This window comes from Trichoderma harzianum (assembly GCF_003025095.1).
Source record: "Trichoderma harzianum CBS 226.95 unplaced genomic scaffold M431scaffold_19, whole genome shotgun sequence".
NCBI classification, from domain to species: Eukaryota; Fungi; Ascomycota; class Sordariomycetes; order Hypocreales; family Hypocreaceae; genus Trichoderma; species Trichoderma harzianum.
In genome coordinates this window covers 109,602-128,154 of record NW_020209267.1, presented here as the reverse complement: position 1 = coordinate 128,154, position 18,553 = coordinate 109,602, and the positions used below count along the sequence as shown (strand labels likewise).

Sequence of the window (18,553 nt, the reverse complement as noted above, 5' to 3'; positions counted from 1 at the left end):
GAATCCACGTGGAAGCTGGTGCTAGGCCACACCCATGCATGTCACCACCGAGACATGACTTGCCCGACACAAAAAGGGGAGATTGGGCTGAACATGGCGAATCGAGGCCCGGCCAGGAAGAGAGCGAATCCGCGGCGCTGTCGATTTGCAGCTGCGGGCAGAGAAGAGGAATTGGCAACGGCTAAAATCGACATGAACAGGTTCGGACTACTGTCGACGCAGGGGGAAGATGGATTGCGCTATTCCAACACTACGAGGCGCCCGCCATGCAGCTTCCAGGCACTACCGCAAGTAGCACGACAGCCACCAGGTACAAGTACGGGAGGATGAAAATGAACCACTGGACGAGACAGGGTTTGTCGCAAATACGAGTACGGCGTGGCTGCTGCAGCTGGACTGTCGTGCATGTTCTGTACGAGCACAAGTGAACTATAACTAAATTTAGGTCTTGTTCTCGTTGGAGGCGTTCATGCCGTGCAGGTCTTGATCCAGAGCAGAGACATGGCGGCGAATAAACGGCGCCGTTTTGTCGCACCGATGAAGGCCAAGCAAGTCGCAAGTTTCAATCGATAACGCAGCTGGAGGAGAAAGATAACAATGGATGGAAAACACTAGCAAGCCTGACGCTCAGCCAATTTCACCAGCCAATGTCGCTTACCCGTATTCAACACTGCTGGTCTCAGGACATTTGCCCGATCCTGGCCAAGCATGGAATGCGAAATCCGGGATGAATAGCTTCGGGGCCGACCTTTATTAGCGCATCCACAGTAGGTAAACTCGAGCAACTCGCCGGACCAACCACCCACAAAGGCGCGATGTGGCCGCGGGCACTTGGGCCAAGATGGAGCCCCTGCGCTAGAGAGCCCGCAATATGGAGCAAGGCGTTTCATCCATCGAGGGCGAGGCCAACCAACAGGGGAAGCATGAGAGAGAGAAAGAGAGTGAGAGAGCCAGACTGAGTGAGGGTTTCAGGGCATTCATACAGTACCCAGCACAGCGCCTGCATCCTTACAGGTATTGCATGATTGCATGGAGGGCTTTGGACTGGGTTTATTTGCTGCCTAGGCCGTTGTAGTTGCAGCAGGCACGTGGATGTGGCATATCATGGATATGGATAGGGTTGATGGACAGAGCCGAAATGTCGAAGCAATTTGAGGACCAAGTCCTGGAAGAGCTGGGGCTAGATCCCAACGCAGGCCGTCTCGTCGTCTCTACAATATGTACTCATCTCACTCACTCTCTCTCTCTACTACTATAATTCTCTCACTCTTCTTTTTTCGCCTCCTCCTTTTCCAATTCCCCTCAAAAATGCCCACATCGCACAATAGAATCCATTCTAGTCCTGCACAAGGCATTCGCCCTTACGAGTATCCCCCCGAAGCAGCGCCATACCTCGCTGGGCCACCACCATTGGCACCTTCTCATAGCGACGTGGGGACCCCTGCGGCTCATTCAAGCCCTAGAGACTATGCGCCTTAGCGCTTGCTGGCCTCGAGTACAGCAGGTATTGATACCGGCCTCCATCAGGCCCGCGCTCCCGCTTGCCCGCCAGCTGCCAGCGCTGCGAGGTCCCGATACCTGTCGCTGGTGATCCCCGGCCGCTGGTGGCGTGCCGTTGCAGCGTTGCCATGCGCTTCTGGGTCTGCCAGGTACCAGTACGCTCCGGGAGTAGCGGTACCTCCAAGCTCTGTCCTGGTACGGACTACCTCCACCACGGTGTCATCCCCGCTAATGAGCTCGTACCTCATACCTCGTACCTGCTGATCCATATCTTTGCCCCCGGCCCGCCGATTCCAGGATCTTTGCTCAAGACCTTCCACTCTTCTCTCTTCTGCATTTCAACTTGAACTTCTTTTTCTTCCCATCCTTTTTTTTTTCTCTATTCCTTATCAAGCAAAACGCCCCTGTAGCTGCAGGTCCCCAACCTCTTGTCACTCTTTACCTCTTCAACGCTACTAATACAACGGGAATTCCCAAATACGTCCCCTGCCAAACGTACCACTTCCTTTTCTTCCACCTTACATACCTCAAGACCGCTTCACCTCCCGTCACCTGATTCTATACTTGATACGTCCTCGGATCTTGTTTCTGCAAACATACAAACTCGGGAGAATCCGCCTCTGATCCGAACTCGAACGCCTTTTCCCTTACACCAACGTGAAACGAGCTCCAAGATACCACGGAATAACAACAATCTTCGCTTCGGCTGCAACCTGCAAACCTCTACATCTACCACAAATTTCCACCCTTCTCTCACACCGCAAACATGGGCCAAAGTCTCTTTGAGCGTATCCAGGCCAAGCTGGAGCTCTTCCGCCTTGAGCAACGCTACACCCGTCGCCGCAACCGCCGTTCCACCTTCGTGTCCAACGCTGTCTATGTTGATGGCGAGTACGTCTACCAGACTCCCAACAGCACCGGCTCCTCTACAGAGTCCACCGCATCCCGCATGGACGCCCTCCACGGCGACCGCGCTTCTCCTACTCCCCGATCTCCCATGCACTCCATGACCCCCGAGCCCACCTCCCCGACCATGGAGGCACTGCCTGAGCGCAAGAAGCTGAACCGCTTCAGCTCAATGCCCGGCTTTGGAGGATCCCGAACGGACCAGCAGAGGACAGTCCAACGCCGAACCAGCATGATTCGGTAAAATAGCTCCCCAGAGAGCACAAACAAAGATTTATACAAACAAAAAAACGGCAAAAGCCAATTTTCATTTTGGATGGTGTACGGTTTGGATTACAAGACGACGAAAAGCGGAAGATACCACTTTGGGTAGCTTTTGGTTACGACCTTCCACGGCGACCCCTACGTAAAGAAGTAAACCGCGAGTCGTGTTCTCACGATTATCATTTGTATCTCATCAAAGGCCATATTTTTCACGCTCGTTCGATTCTGATGCCCTTTCTCTTTTGGCTTCACCATGACGTTTCTTAGGTCTGGACATGACCTAGAAAAGATTCGCTGGACGCTCCTCACTGCTAGGTTTAAAGCATCTTCTACTTTTTCCTTTTATATTTGATTTTTAGTTTACGGAGCTGGGCGCAGCATATGAACATGCCTGCTATGACTTTTGGGTTGAACATATTATTTCCTCAATACAGTCTCTTGTACATAGATGCCAGAATTATGAGATGAATTTACTCAAAAAGACGTTTGACCTACCTTTACTGCTACAGACCCAGTTGTTTGAGGCTTATGCGGCTCCATCGGGTCCCGTCTAAGTGTGTACGAGTATGCTCACCTGATGGCCTATTTCTGTGAGTATTCCTATTTTAATCCGGCAGTTCCGCCCGCCAGCATGTCCGTATAAGTCAGATCTATAACGGGGTGTTTCCCCCTCATTTATCAGCGGAATATCAGCGACACAAAAATACAGCAAAAAACCTGTAGTAATCATCACCAAATCGCCGCCGGCTTTAGCAATACTAATTGGATAGGTTCATTCCTATACCGCCGCGTCATGCGCATTACGTATGTGCCGCTGCCACCTCGTGCATGACACGAGCAGACGCCAGCCCATCCCATCCAATCCCATAACAATAACCTAGGTAGGTAGCCAAAACACAAAAATCAAGTCGCCTCCTCCACCGTTGCCGGAAAGAAGTGGAGTTTTGCTTTGTGTTGTCTTTTTGTCTGTTTGTCTGGGGGCCTATCCGACGTAGCCGCCGTGCGGTAGATGAAACTTGGTGGGAAGCCCGCACATGGTTTCGTGGTTTTTGGTTTGGACCAATGGGAGGTTTTCTTCTTTGTGAGGGGCGAGAAATAATAGAGTGTCTCGCGGTTTGGAAGAGTCATGGATGTTTGTATAAGAGGGAAATACATGTACTGTATGCATATAACATACGTAGTGTAAATGGACTTTCCAGGTGGAGATTTGAGGGTTCATGAATCGAGTCTTTCTCTTCCATGGCTTCCAGGTTTTATGGAGACTGAAGTTTTGGATTTCTAAGACACATCCAAAAAATGTGGTGAGACAGAGAAGCCCCATGTCTCACCCGATTTAGGTATTATGGGAGGGGTTAAATTTATTTGTATGAGGGCTGGTCGTGTGTCTGTTTTCCTTGTTTTGTTATTTTTGGTTATCCGGCAGTGGCGATTGGAGGTTTTTCCATGCGTGGAGGCGTCTTGCGTCTGGGGGGAGGCGTAGCAGCTTCTGATTGCCCGGATGTCGGAACGAATGTTCTTGGTGCTCATACGAGGTATAGGTACAATGGGTACGAGATCGAATTGGGATCGTGGGATTGCTGTTTGCGATTTAGTCTTGTTCATGACGTCGATGTGGCTAGTTGATATCTTGATTCTACGGGATATCGTGAGCTTTTCTTTATGCGCTTGTGTAAGGTGGTGTCCACTCACCGTGATGGCCTCATCTGAGCATTGCAGCGCGTCTACTCTATGCTACCAATTATCAGCACTTCAACGGTATTTACTAGAACAAATAAGCTACACGATGCTTTATTACGATTAACGCCTTCAATCAAGTATAGTGAGAAATAGCTGACGCAAAACCACGGCGCCGCTCAATGTCTTCTCATCAGGTATATATGTAAGCGAAAACAGAAACACCCTTCTAATATCTAACGAAATGTGAGTCTCACACAGTAATACCGTCCAGTCAGTAAAAACAAACCAACGCCAACCAAATCACCCGCCGCACACGAAAAGAATGGCGTCACACACTTGAGAAACAGACGATGAGACAGACAAGATGAAACACAAAAAGAGGCCAAGACAGGGTTCATCAGATCGAGGCTGCATGACATTTCATGCAAGGGGTGAAAATCAATTCCATCAATGCTCGCTGCATAATGCGTCTTCAAGCCAATCAACGAAGAGCAGCAACATGTGCAGATACACTGTTCCTCTTCTAGCTGTGATCACAACTCCCAACGCCATAGAATGCTCGTGCGACCACTCGCCGGGGTCGCCTTTCTGGTATCCAAGTGCACGATGGTAACACATGCACAGCCTTTATATAAAAGAAAAACGCCGCCCATGACTTTATGCCCTCGCCGCCAATCCCTCATATGCGCGGTCTACGGTTCGCCCGCCCAAGCCGGGAATCGTTCGTAGCTGAGATAGATTCTCAATGTCGCCGCCACCCTCGGTGCTCGCCAACTCCAAGTAGTCTACCAGGTCTTGAGCCTTCTTCGCGCCGAATCCTACGAGTCCCCGGATCTGTGTCGCGTCTCGTGAGTTGACCAAATCAAGAAGTCTTTGAGTACGCGGCGTGTTATCTTCATCGTCCTCCGTAAGAATGGTGTTTGGCTCTCTTCTAGCCTTAAGCTTGGCTGCCTTGATCTTTGGCGTGGAAACATGGCATTCCTCCTCCCCATCTGCTTCGGCGTCGTCGCCATCCTCATCGCTGACAGTCTTGCGTCTCGGCTTGCGTTCCCTTCTCCTCTCCCGTCTCTCGGGAGATGTGCCTCCTGAACTCGCTGAAGTTTCTATACGTGCTTTTAGGCGTTCAATCTTGCCCAGGAGCTTTGGCTGATTTGGAAAATATGGTAAAGCCATTTCGTAGGCTTTGAGCGCGGCGGCATCATCACCACGCTCCTTGTGGTGCCTTGCTGATAATAGATACCGCAGACCCTCAGATTTGGCGTCCTCCCTCCACTCTTCGTTCTCAATCCGTCTTTCCAGAGCTTCCAGACGTCTTTGGACCGCATCACTCACTTCAGGCGAAGTCTGACTTCGTCGAATGGATTCTTCAGCTGCTTCCCTTGCCGCTAGTATCTCACTCACTTTCTTCTCCACCAAGGCTTCAATCTCTGCTGCTGTCACAGTGAGGGTTTGTTGCGATGCCAGCGGGGGCTTTGAGGGTGCTGGAGGCACTAATGAAGGCCGTGAAGGTTTTGCGACTTGCTGCTGTGGGGTTTGGTGAATGATTGGCCGAGCAAGTTTGCTAGGTCGAGAGGCCGTGTCGTGATGGTCCGATGATCGCTTCAGCGAAGAGGACCGAGACTTGGAGGAGGAGCGAGGAGGAGCGGAGCCCAGGGATGGTCGCGCAATAGCTGACGGTTTCGCTTTATCCGTGTATACACTAAAAGCTTTAACGGGCTTGGCCACCTCCGCGGGCTTTGCCGCAGCGTTTCCGCTGGCAGCAATGTGGGTATTTATAGCATTAGCCAGAGGCTTTAATGGCTGCCGAGTGGCTGTAGCCGAGTTCGTCCTAGGAACCTGCTTAAACACGACCTCGTTCTCAATCTCACGAACCTCAATCCGCTTGGCTCGAGAGCTGACATTCAAACTGCTAAGAGTGTCCAAATGATAGTTTCGCAGCGGTGATAGGTTGAGGATCATGACGGTGATACCATTGTTCTGACCTAATGATAAAATCCGGGTCATCTTGGACTCTCGATATGGTATCCTCTTGGCTCCTTGAGAAATGGCATCAATGCACTGGCTGAGCACAAACAGGCTCTTGTTGATGGCCGCCGACTCCACCATCCGCTCCTTGCCATTGTCTGTCCGTCGGTTGTCTTCCGAACCAGCCAGATCGATGGCGGACGCAGTGCTTTCGAGAACCATGTTACCGGTTGTCTGCGTCAGCTTGACCCGAAGAATGGCGTGGCTTCGACTGCTGTGGGCGTTGAGTTTTGTGGCCGCTGTTACACGGTTGTTGTTGGCCTCGATATACAACGTTTCAAAGTCCTTGAGGTCTTCGCAAGCTCGTTCCGTCAAGCCCACCACGACCGTCTTGCCGTTGGCTTCTGCGCGGAGGGGCAGCCCAGTCGCCGTTCGTTTTTCAGGGGGTTCCATCAAGTCATAGACCTTGTCGTTGTAGATTTCATAGTAGGACAGCGCTACGTCTACCGTAGTCTCTCCGTCTGTGTCCTTCATAATCTTCTTCCCCCTGCGGAAGATGCTGCTAAGCAACCGGGGGATCACGCCTCGTTCAGCCAGTTTCATCCCTCCCCGCATCGTGTGCGTCTTTCCCGTGCCCGTGACACCATACGCGAAGATGGTAACATCGAGGCCCTGAAACAGTGACTTTACATGCGGTGCCACTGCTCAGGTTAACACAGCTAGTCCATCAGACGCGTTAGGTGCGGAGAGTGGCGGAGAAGAAAAAGAAATAGTTCCCACCTTCGGAAGTAAACAGCGTTTCCTGCGTCGTCTCTGAGCCGTAGACGCCATTGAAGGTAAAGGAAAACTCCTCGCTCTCGTTTCTCGGGTTCGGAATCTTGACGATTGTCGCTGGTTTCTCGGGCTCGATGCTGTCGGTGCGAACGATGATGTCCTTCTCCAGCTCCTGAGACAGGAGAGGCCGCAGCCTGGCGACGACGCGAACCGACATTGGCGATCAATTGGGGCTATAGGCGAGGAGGAGAGAGGTAACCGCTGCCGGAGGATGGCGATGGGATCGAGGCTCCTAAACCCTGCTTAGTGAGCATCCGTCGTCCTGGTCGTTGGAGGAGATTAATTAGTAGTAGTAGTAGAGATTAGATTGACCGATTTTTTGGCGTGCTGGAGGGCTGGGAGTGCCAAGGGCTGGTACGGGGCTGGTTCGGTACGGGGTACATACCGCCTTGTGCTGGGGTATTTTGGCGCTGTGTTACCACGGCAACAAACACGTGCAGCGGGTACCTGGGTACTTCGTTACAGTACAGCCGGGAAAGACCGCCAGCGATTGCGAGAATTGCCGGGATTTTAGCGTCCGAACGGACTTCAGAAGCTCACCACCAGCTTTTCGACAAGCTCGCGAGAGCTCGACAAACGGCGCAATGAGGGGCCCTTCGCCGCTGCTACGGACAGCGCGTACATTTCGCAGCAAGCCGGCGCAGTACGTCTGCTGGCAATGCCGCGGCATTCAGATCAGTGCAACTCCGAGCACGACAGCCGGGGGAGATGCTTTTGGCGCAATTGAAAACCTGAGGGATACGGCTGGTATGGCTTCGCTGCTGACATGATGCTGCGATGGTGTGATGGTGTTTGTGCTGACAGTCTGTGAACTCTCAGATGCCCGATTCGAAGTCATTGGCTCTCCGTATTCGCTGCTCTCGGTATCACTTTCGGCTTCGCAGAGGCTTTATACTCGACGTGGGACGCTGGTCGCAGTGGCGGGGAACCCAGACAATGTGAGAGCGCTGATGATGCGATGACAGCAATGGAGCTGAAAGATTAATGTTTGATGGTTTCGCAGGCACAATCGACCCTGTCACTACTAAATCCCCTTTCGCGGGCACCGTTTGGGGTCCCATTCATCTATCAGCGCATATCTGCCACCTCGCCGATTACCGCTTTGATCTCGACCAAATCCCCCACCACGACGTTTACCATCTTGCACCTGGACGGAACGACCGATTGGATGGTGATCCAGCGCAATGCTCTGCTAGCTTGGACAGGCCACACTCTGTCCCTCTCATCACGGATCCAGAGACGACTCTCGGTGGCGCATTGGGGCAGCACATTTGTGACTGGTCGTGGGTTGGCAGCTCTATCAGCGCCTGGACAGATTTATCAACTACATCTCTCCGAGGGTGAAGAATTTGTCGCCCATCCTGGCAGTGTTGTTGCATATTCTGTCACAAAGCACCAGCCTTTACCGTTCAGGTTTAAGAGCGCCAGTCTACGATTCCAGATCCCATCCCTTACTTCCTGGATTCCGGAGACAGAATTTATGAAGAAGGCACGGGATTCACAAGTCTACAAATTCCTTGCCCGTACTTTCTACAGTCTTCGAACAATGACCCGCCGGACAATCTGGGGTGATCGACTGTTCTTGCATTTCAAGGGACCGAGCACTATTCTCATGTCCAGCCGGGGTGTGCGCGTTGTCGATAGCCTCACCAACGAACAGGTCAATGAGATTGCTGATTCACAAGCCGGCACACTGGCATCTGCTTTGGAATTAGCCAGCAAGCCTCAAGGTACGCTGACTGGAAAGACAGCCGACGAGATTGCCTCCGGGATTCGCGTGGAGCCAACAAACAAGGATGGAAAAGTAACGTTCGAAGATAAGAAGGACCTGAAGGAATTTGTTCGATGATTATTAGGATGCCAAAAAAGGGACGGTGGTTAAAAAAAATTGCTTGCGGAGCAAGCCTGTATGTTGTATACTATTATGAGATCATTACGCTGATTATCAATCGGCGTACCCAGTGCACTAGAATCTTGTCTGCGAGACGCAGGATTTGAATTATTCCGTGGAACTCTGTGCGCTTGCAATGCAGACCTAGTTGTGATCAATGCGGTGTGTGGGAAAGTATATCGAATAGTTTCCTCCGAGCACGAAGCCGAACGGCATATTGAACAGATCCGCTGAAGGAAGGAGAAAGAAGTGAAATCTCTAATTAGCATTGACTTTGAAGCGACCCAATACGTTCTTATGATTGGCACCAAGCGTTTGAGAGGAGCGGTTTGGGAGGATTAGCATGACCCCGGCATCATATGCCGCGTACTATCAAGGATCTACTGCATTCCTTCGTGCTCGGCCCTCGTCTATTTCGCTTCCAACTCGGCCCCATCAATCTGCTCTACTCAATCAAACTGCCTAATCTTCAAGCTTAGACGCTGTTACAGGGCTATCAATAGGTCCCGCTTACTACTGCACGCATATGATCTGCGAATGGTAGTGTTAGCTTCTCGCCGAGGCTAGCTCCGACTAACACGGCGATTTCGCGAGATGCCCGAATAAGGCACAGATTGCTGAAAGAGGCAATCCCTGATCTGAGTACACACTAATACACGATGGCGATCGCGTTGTGCCTATGATTTTTTTTTTTTTTTTATAGTTGATAATATAAGATACAAGAGGCTGCTCATTTTGTACAAGATCAATAATAATCCCGATTCGCGAGATCACCTTTCTTTTACTTGATATACCGTCCAAGTTACCACCCAGCCTGTCGGAGACTCATTTCAGCTGATACTCGAATCTCTATTCTACAATCTTCATTTAATGACCAGATACCCTATCTCCTTCTGCTATAGAGAAACTGTCCTTAACTCGACTTACAATTACATTTCTACCTACGATGCTTACTTCTACTTCCTCCCCAGCCGATACGGCCGAAATAAACAACAAGATGGAGTTTAAAGAAGACCTTGACTCTCACTCTCACAAAGGTTCCAACACCGAAGGTTCTGGCGCCGGAGAGCAGATTGCCCTTGCAAACTTGGATGTCGAGGCTGCCCCCAAACCTCCTCCTCCTGGCGACTTTCCCGAAGGCGGATTAGAGGCTTGGCTGGTCGTATTTGGTGGATGGTGCGCTCTCTTTTGCACGTTTGGGCTGATCAATTGCGTGGGTGTATTTGAAGAGTATTACGTCTCCGATCCACTGAAGGAGTACTCTTCTTCTGTGGTGAGCTGGATTCTGTCAGTGCTGATATTCTTGATGATCTTTTGCGGGGCGATAGTAAGTGACACTTTGACTTCTGCGAATAATAGAAGAAAGTAGGAAACATTTAAGTAATACAGTGCTGACTTCTATAGTTTGGCCTTATTTTCGACAATTATGGATCACGATGGCTCCTCTGGGTAGGTTCCGTTACTTACATCTTCGGCCTCATGATGACCTCTCTCTCCAAAGAGTACTACCAGTTCTTCCTCGCCCAGGCAATCGTATCTGCAATTGGATCTAGTGCCGTCTTCAACGCCTGCATGTCCTCCATCGTCAGTTGGTTTCTCAGGAGACGCGCTGCTGCTTACGGTGTCATGGTCTCGGGCTCATCTGTTGGCGGCGTCGTTTTGCCAATCATGATGAATAAACTGATTATCAAGATTGGCTTTCCGTGGATGATGCGTACGCTGGGCTTCATGTTTATGTTGTTGCTGGGTATTGCTTCTTTGACAGTCAAGTCGAGACTGCCACCACGCCCACGCCGATTTGTCCTCAGAGAGTACGCGAAGCACCTCAAGGATATCCGACTGGTTACCACCACCGCAGCCTCATTCTTCTTCTATCTAGGAATGTTTCTGCCCTTCAATTATGTTATTCTTCAAGCTCAAAACGCCGGTTTCTCTCCGAAGTTAGTCCCATATCTGATACCAATCCTCAATGCCATGAGTATCTTTGGACGAATTCTCCCAGGCGTTGTAGCCGACAAGATGGGCAGGTTCAATGTGATGATCATCATCACCTTCATCTCTGCTATTTCCTGTCTCGCCATCTGGATCCCTGTCAAGAGTGTTGCTGGCATCATCGTTTTCGTCATCATATTCGGCTTCTCCTCTGGAGGTGTCATCTCTCTTGGGCCAACGCTTGTGGCTCAAATCTCCGACATTAGGCACATTGGTACTCGAGTCGGCGTAGCGTTTTCGATTCAAGCCATCGGAGCACTGATTGGAAGTCCCATTGGCGGCGCGATTGTGTCATCGCAGCATGGCGACTATCTCGGCCTGCAGTTGTTTTGTGGCTTGTCTATGATGACGGGATGCCTTGTATTCATTTGGGCGCGATATACACTTGTTGGCTTCAAATGGACCAAGGTTTGATGGGGTGGTACGGATGTGTTAGTGCATATGGTATGATGCTGATTAGTCTTGCACATGGTTGTAAAATACCTGATATATATCACCAAGATGGGCAATGAAATTTAAGATGCAAAATGCCCCTCACTCTTGGTCATCAGGGCTCGTGATATCATGCTTACATTTATAATAACCATGTTTTGCTCATCCTCATTGGTAGCCTGATTTTCCATGTTGTTGGTTCGATCAAGTTGTTGGTGTGCCCATGTCACAACCCCCACCCCATCGCATGTAAATCTGCTGCGAGGCTAACTCATAGGCATACCGCAGGCATTCATGAACGCGTACTTGTATAGCCGTAAGTTGCTGACGAAAACGCCAATTTCTCCATCTTTTCATCAAAGACATACGTTTATTTTTTGTCAGTAATTTACTAAACTAGTTCCGATGAATCCTCTCCTGCTTGGTTCTGATATTGCGGCCTTGAATAGCGTCGTCGCAGCCGCTATATCAACCACTTTCAAGTATGCATCCAGCGTTACCCACGCCAAAAAGGAGCAGAAAGAATTCTTGGACGAGCTCTGTGCTCTAAAAATACCGCTGGATAAACTCCTAAGCGCCATATCCAACACCAATGTCTCGTCACCAGATTGCTCCGATGTAGCCAAGGCACTCGGCCCCCAGTTGTGCCGCTGTAAAAAGGATGCAGAAAAATGGCAGCGCATGATTGAAAGGAACATTGATTCAAAAAAAGGAAAAATTATCTGGCCTTTTCGGAAACCAGAACTGGAGAAAATGATTCAGAAGTTAAAGGAGTATCAAGTAGTGTTTAACAATGCGCTTGCAATCGATATGTGGTAGGGACTAACTTCGAAGCCAAGATATAATTTATTTCGTCTATCAATGTTTTGTTAACTTGATTTCAGGAATTCAATGGCTCTCATTTACTCTAAAGTCAGCACTTTATCAGAGATTCAAGAAAAACACCATCGAGGTAAAATATAAGCCTTGACATCTCGGCTAGAGTGACATGCTGACCTTGATTTAGATGAGAAAAGCAACAAGGTTATTGACTGGCTAGCAAAGTGTAGTGGCGACTATCAAGCAAAAAATGACCAAATAAAGGAGACCATGGTGCCAGATACCGGTTTTTGGTTCTTGCGGTTGCCAGAATTACAAGGATTTATGCAGCACGGAAACGATGAGTATCGCTTGCTCTGGTGTCATGGACTTCCTGGAGCGGGCAAAAGTCATCTTGCGTAAGTAAGTTCCACTGCAGTCGCTTTATGCTCATATTTAATTAACACTCTCATTAGGTGCCGTGTGATTGAAACCCTTGAGGAAACATTTAAGAATGACCCAAGTAGCGCTGTCCTCTATTGGTATTTCGACTACCGCTATCCCCAAGAGCGTACTTCGATCCTTTCAAGTTTTCTGATGCAGCTCATTGGTCAAATTCAAACACTCCCTACTACCATTGTGGAGTTATATGAAAACAAAGGCAAGGGCAGAGGCAACGACACCGGCTCCGACACATCTGTTCTTATGCGCGAGATTGACGCCCTTCTAAGGAAGTTTAAGCAATCGTTTGTTGTACTTGATGCGATGGATGAATGCATTGAAAGCTTCCAAAATGAAGCTTTGGAGATACTCAACCATCTCCAAAACATCGGAGCTCGGATATTGATCACTAGCCGGCAAACCGATCCCGAAAAAACATTCTCTGGATGGATACCTGTCGAGATAAAGGCCCATACCGAAGACATAAGGCTCCTCATTGACGACAATTTAGCGAAGGGTCGCTATAAAGTTATGCAAAATAATGAACTTAAAGAAGAGGTGATTGAAACTATCGTCTCCAAAGCTGATGGCATGTGCGTGGTACTCCTCAACATGAAGACCTTATCCCAGAAACTTATATTCATGAGGCTAACTAATTGTAGGTTCCTATGGGCATCGTTTCAGCTAAAAGAAGTATTGAAACGTCTGACGCCGGCCAGAATTCGCGCAGTGTTACACAACTTGCCAGAAACTATTTCCAGGCGTCGTTCTGGAACGCCCCCTTGTCATCCTTGCGGAATCCAATCTCGTCCCTCAGATCGTCAATGAGCCGCCCCCATTCCAGAAGCAGCCGGAACAGATAGATCTCCATGTCCTTCTCGCGGAGAGCCTTTGCCACCCATCGCTGGCCCTGTTGGACGATCCACTCGGCATCTGCCTGTCTGCCCTGCAACAACGTCTCCCTGCCATTGACCTTGGGTCGGCTCTCCGTGCCTGAGAAGTAGGCAAAGGTCGTGTGAAGGGCCTGGTATCTTGGATCGATGGGGACAAAGTGCAGCCACGGCATCAGCCGCTCGGTATACCACGTGCGGAAGATGGTGGATATCAGTGGCACGCTGTTTGAGCGCAAGGTGCGAAGGACCTGCTGCGGCGGGCCGTCGTCCTCGTCCATGAGGAGCACATAGCGGTATTCCAGCGGCTCGGTGGCATCGTCGCGGATGCCGTAGGCCTTTTCGACCAGCTTACACCCATCGGCTGCGCAGGCCGTCGAGTTGGTCACTCCCACGCTGAAAGGCACGACGGCGTTGGCCTCTACGGCCGATACCCTTTCGTAGGCGAATGTTTCGTGGTCGTCGGGCTTGGGGAGGACCATGATTACGTCGTCGCGTGCGTACGGCGCACTGGCGAGATGCAACAGGCGATATTTGTGACTTCCGCGTAGGGCCTGACTATTGGGCGCGTGTTCCCCCACGACCCCTCTCCAGACCAGACTATCGTATCTTCGTGTAAACTGCCATTTGATGTCGGGCCGCTCCAGCCTCGTCTTGGGGAGCGGTATGACAATGTCACGGAACTCATCTGTCTTGGAGGCTCCGAACAAGGGGGCGAGCTGCCGGAGCGGCGTCCGCGGCGGGTCCGTCAGCGAGAAGCCGTGCAGCAGACGTAGATCAGGCTGGGAGCAGGTGTCCAACGACCGCTGCCAGTTTGTTAGGAGTTGGCCGTGGGTGTGGTCCTTGGCACACGACCAACAATACTCCATAAAGTTCCAGTGAGGCCTCGTCCTACTACGCGACAAGGGAGAGCAGGCTTCGGCCTGCATCCGACGAAAGGCACTAGCCGGCACCGTGCTCCGAGGAGGACGAGTATGAGGAGGAGGGACGATTGTTTCCTTTTCTTCCTTCTCGTGCTCCGCTGGCGCAGTGCCGTTGCTCGCCTCGTCCATCGAGCGCCGAGATAATAGGTCAGCCACGGAGCTGAGCTGAGCAGCCCTGTTTTTGGAATTCGCCTCCTCCCACGGCGGTAACACGCGGGGCGACGGAGAGAGGTTGATGGGCAGGACCATGTCCGGGAGGTGCTGGGCAAACTTGCCAATCAGGGCGACCACCTCGTCGAGATCTTTGTTGTCGTCCCCGTTGCCCGTGTCCTCCCGAGAGACCTTGCCGCCCATGACCGTGATGGTTGCGACGTCCGGCATCGCCGCCATCTCGGTGGCCCTTTTGCGGAGCACAGAAGGGGGCACGTTCCAAAAGGGGCCAACGTCTCGGTCGATTTGCTGGAAGTCGTCGATGATAACCGAGTCATCCGCGGCGTATTTGTACCATGCGTCGAAATTGGGGGGCGGTAGCCTCCCGTTGTGTCGCTCCTGGTAGACTGTTACAGCCGTCGATAGCGTGGTACTGACGCTGACTTGTGCTTTCCAGCGGTCATGCTCGACGTGGGCCGTGTAGACGAGATCGTTGGCAGGATGGATGTTGTTGTGAAACGTTTGAGGCTTCTTTACAAGAATGAATATGGTTGTGCCCAAGAGGAGAGCCAACAGTATGAGGGCAAACAGAATCCGTCGAATGAAGACGATGGAACGGAGGTCGTGAAGATATACGAAGAAAATAGAGCCAGCGACAACCATCCATAACGGGCCCATTAGAGCAGTTCGTGACAGGTGTAGCCAGTCCCCGTAACGAAAGATTTTGTCGCATGAGCTCCATATGCCTAGCAAGAAGGTCAAGGTGCCGACAGGCGTAATGGTTGATGTCTCGCATATCCAAAACATGGATGCCGTGACGAGAGAGGCAAAAGCAAAGCTATCCACCACGGCATCAAACCCATACAGGGATCCAAAGGAGACGTTTACTCTATGAGTGCCTCTGAAGACGGTGTTGACAACCCATACTATACCCACTGAGGTAGCCGATAGAAGCAGCACCGAGCTTAAGATGCGTAGGCGCAGCTTCATAGTCCTTGCCCACGCCAACATCCGCCACAGCAGGACTATAATGACGGCATCAAGCACGAGGCCCAGCAGCTGCAAAGAGACGGTCCTGAACCGGCTGTCGATGAGGTGGAAGCAAAAGTAAGTCGACCTCCGGATATTCGAGATGGATAAGTAAGTCCCTAGCGAAAAGACGAATGCGCTGACGACGGTGTTGAACATTACGACGCGAGGCCCGCTGAACCAGTCCCAGATGTCGTCGAAGATGCTGCGCCAGGGGTCGTCGTCTTCCAAGGCGGAGAGCGGGAGGCCCCATCTGCGGCGTGTAGAGAAGATTTCATATCCAATGAGAATGAGGATAAGAAACGACTGTCATTAAAAAGAAATATAGAAGATTCTGTTAGCAAAAAAGATCCCCATCATGTTCGACTCTTGCTCTTATAATTCGCTTCAGTGACGTCATTTTCTTACCTCGAGCCCAGGAGAAGCGCATTGCTGCTGCTTGTTCACCAGGTGAAATACTTCCAACCTCAGGACAATGGTGAAGATTAAGACCGGAAGAGACCATCGTCGAGGCCGATTGGGGAGGTGAGCGCTGGATCCCTTGAGAAGCGCCTCGTCAGACGCAACGCCGAGGATCGTCGTCTCATCGCCGGTGGGAGCTGTACCCGAGACGAAGCGGCCGTCTGCTCCGGGAATGAATTTCGCTGCAGCGCTGAGGCCGTAGACTATGAGGCCTGATAAAAGCAAGACTAATAAGGATGACAGCCGAGGTCGTTCTTGTGGAGTTTTAGCTTTTTATGTGTAGAGTTGATGAGTGAATGACAGAAGTTGACGTTGAAGACGTACCGGTTAATGAGTGGCGCTCCAACGAATGAGAAATATATACAAATGACAAAACACTGCTGCAAAGATTGTCAGTAACTGAAACATCGCAATTGAATTGAAGGAAAGGGAATCTGATGTATACCAAAGAGCGGATAATTGCACAGCGAGGTATCGAGCCATGGCTCTTCAAAGAGGCTTTCCCAGCCCGGCGGCTCAGCCCGACGCGGACCACGTTTTTTGCGTTTTGTTGGTACCTTATATGTATCTAGTTGCCTGAGCAGTGCAATTCGAGACTATCATTCTGCTGCAATCCAATGGCCTCGTGACGACGAGAAAGCTCAAGCAAAATCTCTCCAAGTCTCAACACGATATAATATATTATACTTGTTCTTTTCTGCAACGGCATTCCTCGTCCGGTCTTGAATCTCACCTTTTTTGGGTCTCGGTCTCAGGGGTATCTCTCCGCTTACATAAGAAGCGGTTACCCTTTCCGCGCGTTCTCCGCCAAACCAACCGCAGCAACCTCGTATGTACAGTAAGCTAAGCTAAGCAGTGGCAGAATCCAAACCGCCATGAATCCCGTATCAAGAACCTCATACATGTCCTCACCACCACAACCTCCGTAAAATAAAACCATGGCAGGATTCAGCGATGCGCCGTTCGCAGAGGCCCTCGCCGTGCCCGCCGTCTGCGTGCTGATCGCCTTCCTAAGCTACTTCTCGCAGTTCGTCTTCAGCGACGAGACGCTCGACCCGGGTCCCTTGACTCGCAACGAGAGCGTCGTCTTCAACACGCTGCTGCTGTGTCTTTGGTTCAGCTATTTCCGCGCCGTCACCATCGATCCCGGCCGCTTTATTTTCGAGGAACAGGTGCTTGATGCGGATGGGCGGTGGTGTAAGAAGTGTCAGGCGCCAAAGCCTCCTAGGGCGCATCATTGTCGGCATTGTAAGCGATGTATTCCCAAGATGGATCACCATTGTCCCTGGACGGCCAACTGCGTGTCCATGACGACGTTTCCGCACTTTTTGCGGTTTCTCGTCTATGCGAACGTGTCGCTGTGGACGCTGGGGTATTTCTTCTGGCAGAGGTTCTACGCCCTGTGGGAGACGAGACACATGCCCGCACATCTAGGCCCCTCGCTCTTTGCGCTGATATCGCTCGCCATGACGTCTCTCGTCTGGGCCGTCACATCGCTCGCGCTGGGTTTAATGTTGATCACCACGCTGCAGGGCTGGGTCCTCAACCGCACCACGATCGAAGACATGGAAGTCGACAAGCACGAGTCCAACATCCGCAGCGGCTCCAAAGAATGGTGGGACATCACCGGCCCGGACGGCGAAAAGCTGCGCTTCGAACCCATCGAGTTCCCCTACGACGTCGGCTTCTTCGCCAACATGGCCCAGGCCATGGGCTCCTCCAACCCGCTCCTGTGGCTGCTGCCCCTCGCCGGCAACCCGCGCCTCAGCAAGACCGGCACGGGGCCCGGCTGGACATGGGACGAGAACGGGTTCAACCGCAAATTTGGCATGTGGCCGCCCCCGGACCCGGAGAAGCTGCGGCGCGCGGGCAGGGAGGGGGGTTTGGCGAGAAGGAATTTTGATACGGAGTTGCAGGATGCTGGGCTGAGTCCCGAGGAGCAGGTTGAGGCTTTCAGGAGGAGGCAGGAAGAGGATTTCAGGAGGAAGAATAAGATTATGGCTGAGTTGGAAGAGGTGGATGACTACTATGGCTCGGATGGGGAGCGTGATAGTGACGAGGGAAGCTATCGGAATGGCTGGGTCAACGCAAACGGCGAGCGGCTTCGAGACTATGGCGTCGATGAAGAGGCAGAACAGTACGACGACGAGGTCCCCATTGCAGAATTACTACGCCGCAGAAAGGGGGCAACATCATACAACGATGAATAATGAACTACAAGAACAAAAGAAAAGAAAACAAGCAAGCGAGCAAGCAAAGAATAAAAACAAGCGTATAAACATAAAGATAATATTGTACTATAAATAAAAAACTGTATTTTTTCTAGAACAAGCATTTTAAAATATATGTAAAAATAGCATCCCAGGCCCCCAAGGCTCTCAATGGCCTCCCCTTAAAAC

At 51.1% G+C, this 18,553-nt stretch overlaps 7 protein-coding genes across 7 annotated transcripts; 5 read left to right on the top strand and 2 right to left on the bottom strand.

Moving 5' to 3' along the window:
* Positions 1-2,266: 2,266 nt before the first annotated feature.
* Positions 2,267-2,650, top strand: M431DRAFT_98103 (hypothetical protein; the record flags this gene model as incomplete). Its single annotated transcript, XM_024924997.1, has 1 exon — positions 2,267-2,650. The coding sequence occupies one exon, from the start codon at positions 2,267-2,269 to the stop codon at positions 2,648-2,650; it is 384 nt and encodes a 127-aa protein (XP_024768927.1).
* Positions 2,651-5,004: 2,354 nt separating this feature from the next.
* On the bottom strand, positions 5,005-7,474 carry M431DRAFT_126476 (hypothetical protein; the record flags this gene model as incomplete). Its single annotated transcript, XM_024912281.1, has 2 exons — positions 7,093-7,474; positions 5,005-7,016 (listed from the first exon to the last, which is right to left on the bottom strand). Exons 1-2 carry the CDS (start codon positions 7,301-7,303, stop codon positions 5,005-5,007), a joined length of 2,223 nt encoding a protein of 740 aa, XP_024768926.1. The 5' UTR covers positions 7,304-7,474.
* A 256-nt stretch (positions 7,475-7,730) lies between these two features.
* Positions 7,731-8,995, top strand: M431DRAFT_500337 (hypothetical protein; the record flags this gene model as incomplete). Its single annotated transcript, XM_024917914.1, has 3 exons — positions 7,731-7,893; positions 7,966-8,084; positions 8,150-8,995. 3 exons carry the CDS (start codon positions 7,731-7,733, stop codon positions 8,993-8,995), a joined length of 1,128 nt encoding a protein of 375 aa, XP_024768925.1.
* A 979-nt stretch (positions 8,996-9,974) lies between these two features.
* Positions 9,975-11,514, top strand: M431DRAFT_126470 (hypothetical protein). The gene is made up of 2 exons (XM_024912280.1): positions 9,975-10,364; positions 10,442-11,514. The coding sequence occupies exons 1-2, from the start codon at positions 9,984-9,986 to the stop codon at positions 11,441-11,443; spliced, it is 1,383 nt and encodes a 460-aa protein (XP_024768924.1). The 5' UTR covers positions 9,975-9,983; the 3' UTR covers positions 11,444-11,514.
* Positions 11,515-11,835: 321 nt separating this feature from the next.
* Positions 11,836-12,578, top strand: M431DRAFT_276531 (hypothetical protein). Its single transcript, XM_024913980.1, has one exon. The coding sequence runs from the start codon at positions 11,867-11,869 to the stop codon at positions 12,278-12,280; it is 414 nt and encodes a 137-aa protein (XP_024768923.1). The 5' UTR covers positions 11,836-11,866; the 3' UTR covers positions 12,281-12,578.
* A 685-nt stretch (positions 12,579-13,263) lies between these two features.
* M431DRAFT_512999 (glycosyltransferase family 90 protein) lies at positions 13,264-16,854 on the bottom strand. The gene is made up of 4 exons (XM_024919943.1): positions 16,600-16,854; positions 16,479-16,534; positions 16,101-16,408; positions 13,264-15,998 (listed from the first exon to the last, which is right to left on the bottom strand). Exons 1-4 carry the CDS (start codon positions 16,635-16,637, stop codon positions 13,452-13,454), a joined length of 2,949 nt encoding a protein of 982 aa, XP_024768922.1. The 5' UTR covers positions 16,638-16,854; the 3' UTR covers positions 13,264-13,451.
* Positions 16,855-17,092: 238 nt separating this feature from the next.
* M431DRAFT_97911 (hypothetical protein) lies at positions 17,093-18,364 on the top strand (the record flags this gene model as incomplete). Its single annotated transcript, XM_024924976.1, has 1 exon — positions 17,093-18,364. One exon carries the CDS (start codon positions 17,093-17,095, stop codon positions 18,362-18,364), a length of 1,272 nt encoding a protein of 423 aa, XP_024768921.1.
* Positions 18,365-18,553: the final 189 nt, after the last annotated feature.

Excerpts from the sequence above, each read along its gene's own strand:
- M431DRAFT_276531 (XM_024913980.1), top strand. The coding sequence starts at position 11,867 with ATGAATCCTCTCCTGCTTGGTTCTGATATTGCGGCCTTGAATAGCGTC.
- M431DRAFT_126470 (XM_024912280.1), top strand. The coding sequence starts at position 9,984 with ATGCTTACTTCTACTTCCTCCCCAGCCGATACGGCCGAAATAAACAAC. Across the intron at positions 10,365-10,441 it reads TGATCTTTTGCGGGGCGATA|TTTGGCCTTATTTTCGACAA; the intron begins GTAAGTGACACT and ends TGACTTCTATAG.
- M431DRAFT_512999 (XM_024919943.1), bottom strand. The coding sequence starts at position 16,637 with ATGGCTCGATACCTCGCTGTGCAATTATCCGCTCTTTG. Across the intron at positions 16,535-16,599 it reads GTGCAATTATCCGCTCTTTG|CAGTGTTTTGTCATTTGTAT; the intron begins GTATACATCAGA and ends CAATCTTTGCAG. Across the intron at positions 15,999-16,100 it reads GCGCTTCTCCTGGGCTCGAG|TCGTTTCTTATCCTCATTCT; the intron begins GTAAGAAAATGA and ends TTTTAATGACAG.